General features: G+C 36.0%; 1 protein-coding gene across 2 annotated transcripts; it reads left to right on the top strand.

The window, feature by feature from the left end:
* Positions 1–5,894: 5,894 nt before the first annotated feature.
* On the top strand, positions 5,895–9,193 carry LOC127092151 (protein IQ-DOMAIN 23). 2 transcript variants are annotated; one of them, XM_051030968.1, is made up of 4 exons: positions 5,901–6,555; positions 7,746–7,949; positions 8,111–8,185; positions 8,371–9,193. In XM_051030968.1, exons 1-4 carry the CDS (start codon positions 6,151–6,153, stop codon positions 8,998–9,000), a joined length of 1,314 nt encoding a protein of 437 aa, XP_050886925.1. In that variant the 5' UTR covers positions 5,901–6,150; the 3' UTR covers positions 9,001–9,193. The 2 variants fall into 2 exon arrangements, with proteins under 2 accessions (XP_050886926.1, XP_050886925.1); XM_051030969.1 differs by lacking the exon at positions 7,746–7,949 and having other exon boundaries at positions 5,895–6,555.
* The last annotated feature ends 205 nt before the right edge of the window (positions 9,194–9,398 follow it).

Genomic DNA, 9,398 nt, shown 5'->3' with positions numbered 1-9,398 from the left:
CATGCGATTATGACTGTCGAAAGGAAATGGGTTCAAGATTCGATACAAGCACTACAAGCTCAGGCATGGAACAAGCATGGTGGTTCCAACAAATTCAAAGGCAAATGAGACAAGACTCAGAGCAAGAAGTCTTAGTCGAACCTTCAAAAGCATAAGGTCGATGATGAGGCTTATGAATCCTCGAAAAGAGAAGAAGGAAACTCCTATCAGAAGTATAAAGAGAAAAAAGGTGTGCAGTTGTTAACTGTGAAATTTCATAAATAAAACAAGTTTGACTTCAATTAAAGGAGTAAACTCGAAAAGATCTCAGGACATATTGTGCAAACATTGTGAGTTTGAAACACGTTTGACATTTAAAGTCGAAAGTAAAAAAAATTGAAAATAACTTCAAAAGCAATAAATGACTTAAAGTAAAGAAATTAATTCATAAAGTGGAACGAAAATACATACATTCTAAGAACACCATTTTCTCACTAAACACTAGGATAATTCAAGTTTTTAGAATTTGTGTAAAATTACGGACCCCTAAAACTACAAGTGAACAATATTTATATACTAGTCCTACCATAATTGTCTGCAACGGTTGACACAACAAATCACGCCCCGTCTTCGTCTCCATGCAATATTCGCTCTCGACAGGATTCCATGTGTTCTAGAATAAATGTTTGATCTTATCCGCTTGCGCCTCATTCGACCGCGTGAATAGTAACATCATATTGAAAACTTGGAATTCTACTAAGTCCAAAAACTAACAAATTCATAGTCTTTAACTGCTTGGAAATTCGACCAAAGTCACCGACATCAATCAAAAGGATCAATTTTTCGAAAAAAATTGCTTGATCTCATGGTCGAATGACCATTTCAACCTAAGTAGAACCCAAATCATCAAAGTCTTCAAAAATTTCCAAATCTGTACAACCCAGACTTGTGTAAAAAATTCGAGGTAACAACAATGCTATAAATGTGAAAAGTGGGGTCACTTGGCCAAAGATTATTGGTACAATAAAGACAAGGGAGCTATAAAATGCAAGGAGGAAGGAGCGAATCTTGCACGCCAAAATTCAGATGATTATGAAGGTATGATGGTTATGGATGCAGTTGCAGATGACCATGTCAATTCTATGATCCGGTTCCTCGACTCGGGCTGCTTGAATCACATGCCTGATCGAAAAGTGTGGTTAGCAGATTTTGACTCGTCGAAGAAGAGCAAGGTCAAACTTGGTGATAATAGCTCGTTGTAAGCAGAAGGTACTAGCGACATAGTTATTCAAAAGAGCAATGGAGGAAAAACTATAATCAAAGATGTATTCTATGTACCTGGAATGAAGTGTAATCTGCTAAGTGTTGGACAACTAGTCGAAAGAGGTTTCTCAGTGATTATGAAAGATGGAGCCTTGGAACAGTTCGACACTTAGAATAATTTGGTCTTGAAATCTGCTTTGTCGAAGACTAGGACATTCAAGACCATGATCAGTTCGACTGAAGTACAATCTCTAAAAAATGTTGTCGACCACAAGCATAGTTGGTTGTGGCATTTGAGGTTTGTACATTTGAACTTTCAATCACTTAATGAATTGATTACTCAAGATATGGTAATTGGTATACCAAGTCTTGAGATGCCCGACAAACTCTGCGAATGTTGCTTAGTCAGAAAGCAATCCAAAAAGTTTTTCGTTTTGACTATGCCAATGAGATCCTCTTGTATACTAGAAGTAGCACATTTAGATGTATGTGGCTTATTTGGGGAACATACCATTGGTGGAAATAGGTATTTTGTCTTATTTGTCAATGAGTATAGTCAAAAGCTTTGGATCTATGTGGTCAAGCGAAAGGACGAAGTATTTGTTATCTTTAAGAGATTCAAAATACTTGTAAAAAACCAGAGTGAAAAGAAGATCAAGGTTCTGCGAACAGATGAAGGTGGCGAATATACATCAAAGATGTTGGAAGAATTCTATGTAGAACATGGTATTGATCACGAGGTAACTTCTCCTTAAAAGACTCAACATAATGGAATAACATAAAGAAGAAACATGACCATATTGGACATGGTGAGATGCATGCTGAAGCTGAAGAATTTTCCAAAATCCTTATGGGGTGAAGCTGTTTCCATTGCTGTTTATATTATGAGCAGGTGCCCTAACAAGAAGCTGAAGAACAAGGTTTATGAAGAAGTTTGGAATGGAAAACTACCATCAATGAGTCATATGAAGGTGTTTGACTATATTTGTTACAAGCATGTTCCTGATGAGAGAAGAAAGGAACTTTATTATAAGAGTGAACCTATGATTTTTGTAGGATATCACAAAACTGGAGCATACAAGTTATTCAATCCAATCAATGGGAATATTGTGATGAGTGAAGATATTGTTATTGATGAAAATTTTGTCTGGGATTGGAATTATGGTGATCCAATTAACGAGCCATCAATGACTTATCGTGTCGAGGAAGAAATCGATAAAGTCAAAGTCGAAGCAATTACCGATATTCCAGTTGAAGCAGTTGCTGACATTCTATACACAATCAAAGTCTAAGAGGGTATGGCTAGCACAAGTCATAGACCTGAAAGAACTAGAGTTCGTCTATCAAGACTTCAAGACTACGAAGTGACTGGAGATGATGAAGTCACACCAGATGGATAATTAGTTCATTTTGCGTTACTTGCAGATGTTGAACCAATCAACTATAGCGAGGCTTTAAAGAATATGAAATGGAAGTCTGCTATGCTTGAAGAGTTACAAGTAATCAAAATAAATAACACATGTGAGTTATTCGAATTGCCGATACATACAAAAGCTATCAAAGCGAAGTGGGTGTTCAAGATGAAGCACAATGGGTCGATAGTAAGACATAATGCAAGATTGGTAGCCCGCGGGTTTCTTCAGAGATCAGGACTCAAATACTCTGAAGTATATGCACCTGTCGCAAGATTGGAGACTATCATATTGGTTGTAGCCTTGACATGCAAGCAAGGCTGATCTACATTTCACTTAGATGTGAGATCAACATTTTTGAATGGTCCCTTAGAAGAAGAAGTCTATGTCATACAACCTCATAGATTTATGATACAAGAGGAAGCAAAGAAAGTGTATAAATTTCACAAAGCACTCTATGGCCTCAAACAAGCACCTAGGGCATGGAACAAGAAGATCGACTCATACTTAGTCGAATTGGGATTTGTCAAATGCAAGTTTGAGTATGGTGTCTATGTTCAGGTTGTGGAATAAGATATAACAATCATCTGCTTATATGTTGATGACTTGTTAGTAATTGGAAATAACTTGGAGAACTCGTCAAAGTTCAAAGAGCCGATGAAGAAGGAATTTGAAATGTCGGATATGAGAAACTTGTATTATTTCCTAGACATGGAATTTCAAATGTCGAAGCAAGGTATGATGCTACATCAAAGAAAGTATGTCAATGAGATACTTAATAAATTCAGGATGGATGATTCGACTCCTGCATCTTCGTTTGTCAAACCAAATTTAAAGTTGGAGAAGCATGGAGAGGAAGACAAATTTGATGCAACTTTTTTCAAACAAATTGTTGGATCTCTGAGATATGTGTGCAAGAGTCAACTTGAGATAGGTTTCTCAGTCGGATTAGTGAGCAGATACATGAGTAAACCAATGATGTCACACATGAAGTCTGGAAGAAGAATCCTGAGATACTTAAAAGGATCGATAAACTATTGAATTCTATTTTAACGAGACTCGAAAAACAAAGAAGTTATGTTTACTTGCTATTCAGATGTTGATTGGTGTGGAGATAAGGAAGATCGAAGAAACATAACTTGTTATTTCATTCAAGTATTTGGTGCCCCAATCTCATGGTGCTCGAGAAAGTAACCTGTGGTGGCATTGCCATCGTGTGAGGCTGAATATATAGCAGGATCCTATGTTGTGTGTCAAGCAATCTGGATCAGATCTGTGTTGGAAGAGATTGAGGCCAAAGTGAAGAAACCTCTGGTGCTGCAGATCGATAACAAGTCAACCATAACTTTTGTGAAGAATTCAGTTTTGCATGGAAGGAGTAAGCACATCGAAGCTAGATTTCACTTCTTAAGGGATAAGGTAAGTCAAGGTGAACTTGAAGTAAGACATTACTCAAGTGAAGCACAATTGTCCGACATTTTCACAAAAGGATTGAAGATCGACAAATTCTTGAATTTGAGAAAGAAATTAGGAATAATTCAGATCGACTATGATTAACGTATGTTCGACAACTTGGATTATAAGGGGTATGTTGTGATCTAATCCAAGTTGTGTAGCTCAAGCCCAAAGTTAATTAGGGGCCAGGGTTTGTTACTTAGTATACAATTTAGTTGTATATAAATAGATATATTTTATAATTCAGTTTGTACAATCATAGTTCAATAATACAATCCTTATTTCTTTATTCTATCTATTTCTCTCCTACTAAAAATGCCTCAAGCACTAGGAGTTGTCATCACAAACTTAAACATAACAAAAGTAAAATTAAATAGAGGCAAATAATAGAGTAATGCAAAAAAACATACCAGTAAAAGAGGGTCTGAATATAATCAAAGACGATAGAAGGTGTTTTGGTAATTGAGGTATCTTGGAAGAACATAAGAAACAAGGAGAACTCATTTTGATAGAGCAAAGAGAATTTAAGAAAAAGAAGTAATAAGAAGAAATATAAATGACTAACCTTTATATATACTATTTAGATTGAATCAATAAGGTGAAAAAAGAAGAGATCCAATTAAAGACAATCAATGTATCCTCAAGATCTTACACTCGCCAATGGTCAAATGTTAATCCATTCGAGAGCACATCATTAATCCATAATGACAGTTTTAGGAACCAAAAAGTAATCATGACATTTATGTTCATAGATCACCACCCTCTGAATGGTAGGTGCCATATGGCATAAGGAAAAGGTAACAAAGATTATGAAAGTCCCGTCACATTTTGTGAAAGAAAAAGTAAAAAAAACCTAAAGGCTAAGACAAAATCGAAAGAAAATCCTCTCCATACAAATTCTATTTCAAGAGTGTGAAAAGTTTTGTGAAACAAGTTTGGCCTTCTGATTAAGATGAATCAGGATCTGAGAATATCTGTCCTTTGAAAAAGGTGTTCCCAACAGAAGGTTCTCAGGACCCAATTCTTAAAATCCTAATATAAAAGACTAACAGAGGTTCTATATTAAAGTACGCACAATTATAACTCTAAATACCTCCCACTTAGGATCGCCAGTGACTTAGAAATCACAGTGTTGGCATGTAATCCCGACCACACCAAAATAGAAATTCATCAATACCTTAACGAAATTCACACCCGATAAGTCTGGGGGAAGCTATTATGGGTCGACCAAATGGCCAATATGAGGATCATATCATACATTGTCCAACCATGATAATCCAACATATATAATCAACATATTTGAGATTTAAGGTACACTTTTCTGATCTTCACTTTTCGCTATATTCATCTGGGACTTTGTAACTTAGTTAAACATTCGAGTATTAATCTTATAAGCCCACTCTACGTCACCATACGGAAGATCAACGTCACTAATTTTAAAACTCAACATGTGTCAATTCTAATTTCTATATATAACATCTATAAATAAATAAAATATTGAATTTATAATATATGAACTCATATTTCTTATAATCCCAAAGAATTGGATCCGTTGCCACCAACACTTATTAGTGTTTAAATACACCTTTTTGGGAATATTTTTGCGTTTCCTAAGGATTTTGAATGTAAAACTCCATTTTCTCCCTTTTAATCTATAAATAAGAAACATTGATCAAACAAAAGATATTAAATTGTAACATAAAGACAAGTTTGATTAACTAGGATAATTTTACAATTTAAAAAGCTTTCATAATTTGAGTACCATATAATTCAAATGTCACTACTATATAGAAGACTCGTTTTCATCCACACTTGTCAATAAGAAGAGCCATGTAAATTGCGCGTGGGGTTGAACTTGGACTATAAAAAACCATTCCATGACCGAGTCTCCGACACTCTTCAACTCTAACCCGAAGCGTTCACACTTCTTCAACTACTTTTTCATCCTCACTTCTTCACCTTAACTAAATTCAATTCAAATTTTCCTAAACCTTCTTTCAAAAGTCAAATAAATAACCAATCACCGTCAATGACTTGAACCATGGGCTTTCTCCGGCGACTCTTTGCCGCCAAAAAACCGTGTCCTCCTCCCGCTGACGGCTCAGGTACCAAATCTGACAAAGACAACAACACCAAGAAAAGATGGACCTTCGCCAAACAGAGCAGCAGGAGAAAGTCACTCCCACCGCCACAACCGCCACCATCCTCCGCCTTCACCCAATTTGACCCCTCCACTTCTTTAGAACGGAACAAACATGCAATTGCCGTTGCTGCCGCTACTGCAGCCGTCGCCGAGGCCGCTCTCGCCACCGCACATGCCGCTGCGGAGGTTGTCAGACTGACAAGCAACGGCGTGGGGAGTAGCTCCAAAGCACGTACTGGCCAGACACGGTTGCCGGAGGAAACCGCCGCCGTTAGAATTCAATCAGCTTTCCGCGGTTATTTGGTAAGTGTATATTATATAATCTTTCTACATTTTTGATTTTCTTTCCGCAATTTACAATGATATCTATTCCTTTAGAATCATAGTCGGTAATCACATTTGTTTAGGAGAATTGTGTTTTTGGTTGGAAAATTATGTTCAAGTCTATTGAATTCTATTAAAATAGAACCGACATCCCTTTAATTTTAGAATATGGATTAATCTCATTTGAGATCTATTAAAATAAATTAAAACAAGATAAACAATTTCTCATTCTAATTTTTAGTAATAGTAAAAAATCATAAGAATATATATGATATTTACATACAATTTTTTGTTTATCCTTAAAAATTTCCGATAACGATATTTAAAAACTAAATGTAAAGTCGGTGTCATTTTAGCATACATCGGGGAGGTGTGTCTAAAAAAAAATTATTGTAGCTAATAGCTAGTGAAAGCAAATTGTTCCATAGACAACTGTAGTACTGGTCCCCTCCACACTAGAATACACTACATCTCATCAAATCTTGTTCCATATATTTAAAAAATAAAATTTTCTTACAATGAGGATCAGGGATTAATAATATTTAGATAAGGAAATGTGAAAGTGTTGTGAGGAAGATTCACCCTAGACAAAGAGTTATGATAGTTACCTTTAGATGAGGCAAACTAAAAATGGCCCTATTGTGGCCCTTTGCCAACCCATCATCAACCACGTTTAAGGTAATGGCCCCATATGTAGGGTTGCTATTCCTTAATGTAGTGTCACAATGTAATGACCAAGTTGGTAACCACTTGTTTTGTATTTGCTTGCGTATGGGTATTGTTACTCCTCATGTCATTTTCTTTGCTTTGCCAATTCAAAAGGTTAAAAACATTCCTTTGTGGGAAAAATAGACTTTTCAACTTACTTTTAGTTTAATGATTTTATTATGATTTATAACATTAACGTGAAAAAAGTAGTTATAGTTTATGTCACTAATTAACACACTATACTATTAGATAGAGGTTGCAAATTGCAATCCTTTAACTAATGAACTTAACTTTTTGCTAGCCAATGTGGGAAGGTTGAACTTTCCTTGCTTGTCATTTCTTAACTTAAATTAGTAGTAAACTTCTTTATGAAGTTTTCTAAATGATGGCTTTTGGTATAATTTTTCTTTGTCCTTAAGAAACCAATTGATTTGATTTTGTTAATGTCGCTAATTTGGAAGGCGAGGAGGGCGTTGAGAGCACTAAAAGCATTGGTGAAGTTGCAAGCATTGGTTAGGGGTCATATTGTGAGAAAGCAAAGTGCGGATATGCTAAGGCGCATGCAAACATTGGTGCGACTTCAGACGCAGGCACGTGCGACTCGCGCGCACCACTTGTCTTCGGATAATTTGCATTCTTTCAAGTCTTCACTTTGTCATTACCCTGTAAGTACCAAGCACTAACATATATTGTGCTTGTGTATGTTGTTTTAGGTTGAATTATGGTTAACATTGAAATCGAATGATTACTAGTACTAAGAAAATAATGATTTGTGGTTGTTAAACTCGCTCTTTTCTATATTTAAAATTTGTGTACTTAATTGCAGGTCCCCGAAGAATATGAGGACCCGCACTCACATCGTGTCTGTAGTACGAAATTCGGTGGATCTTCCATCCTTAAGGTACATTACTATTCTTCACAAGATAAAACAGTGAAAATGTGTTTCCACCCGTTTCCAAAGTTTCCAAACACACTTTTAGTTTTCGCGAAATCACGTGATTCGTTGTGATTCTGTCAAACTCACAGTGATAGTAAACATACACTTAAATTACCGCGCTTCAATTGATTTTGTTTCTAAACTTGCAGAGATGTAGTTCCAATGCAAATTTTAGGAAGATTGAGTCGGAGAGACAAAGGTTTGGCTCCAATTGGTTAGACCATTGGATGCAAGATAACTCCGGTAACCAAATCAAAGATACTTCATTCAAGCATAAACATTCTCATGACGATAAAATCGATAAGATTCTCGAAGTAGATACATGGAAGCCACACGAGTCCCCATCGAAACATTCAACAAAACCTCAAAACCAAAGTCCCTCATTCAAGTTTCACAAAGGAAAAGACCAAGAAACAGCATCACGCACGGCTGATAATAGTCCACAAACATTCTCCGCGTCTTCAAAAACCGGAAACAGTGTAAGAAGAGGTACTCCTTTTACACCTACAAGAAGTGAATGTTCATGGAGTTTCTTAGGCGGTTACTCCGGTTACCCTAATTTCATGGCGAACACCGAATCCTCAAGGGCTAAAGTTCGATCGCAAAGTGCACCAAGACAACGGCATGAGTTAGAGGGATACATTTCCTCTAGAAGACCTTTTCAAGGTCTTTGGGAAGTAGGGTCTACAAATTCAGACCAAGATTCTGATTCAAGGAGCAATAGAGTCTCACCTTCTTTGAGCCGTTTCAATAGAATTGGAAGTAACAATTTAAGGTGACACATTGCATGTGTTATGCTTGTGTACCAAGATACCTTTTTCACAAAAAAGAAAAAAACAGATATGTTTTCCTTTGTTTGTTTTTTTGTGTGTCAGCTTTTTAAAATGTAACTACTTCATTTTCCTTACATGTACTCGTGTGTACTAGTCTTTTGTCCATATATGATCACAATTTACTTTGTTGACTTTTCAAGTGTGGTGATTTGTAAATCATAACTTGGTTTGAATATTTTGCCTATATTGGAATGTGACTAACATGAAACTAACTAGTGGCTAGCATTTTCATACCAAAGGATGAGTTTTTCCTCCAAAGTGAACAAAAAAGTTATACTTTATATGTCAATTTGATTTAAAGTATTCAAAAAGGTAAATGATAAAAATTTGCTTTTTCACTTTAT

This window comes from Lathyrus oleraceus, chromosome 6, assembly GCF_024323335.1.
Source record: "Lathyrus oleraceus cultivar Zhongwan6 chromosome 6, CAAS_Psat_ZW6_1.0, whole genome shotgun sequence".
In the NCBI taxonomy this organism is placed as follows: domain Eukaryota; kingdom Viridiplantae; phylum Streptophyta; class Magnoliopsida; order Fabales; family Fabaceae; genus Lathyrus; species Lathyrus oleraceus.
Note: the sequence above shows the minus strand (reverse complement) of the source record. Positions and strands in the feature narration are given on the sequence as shown.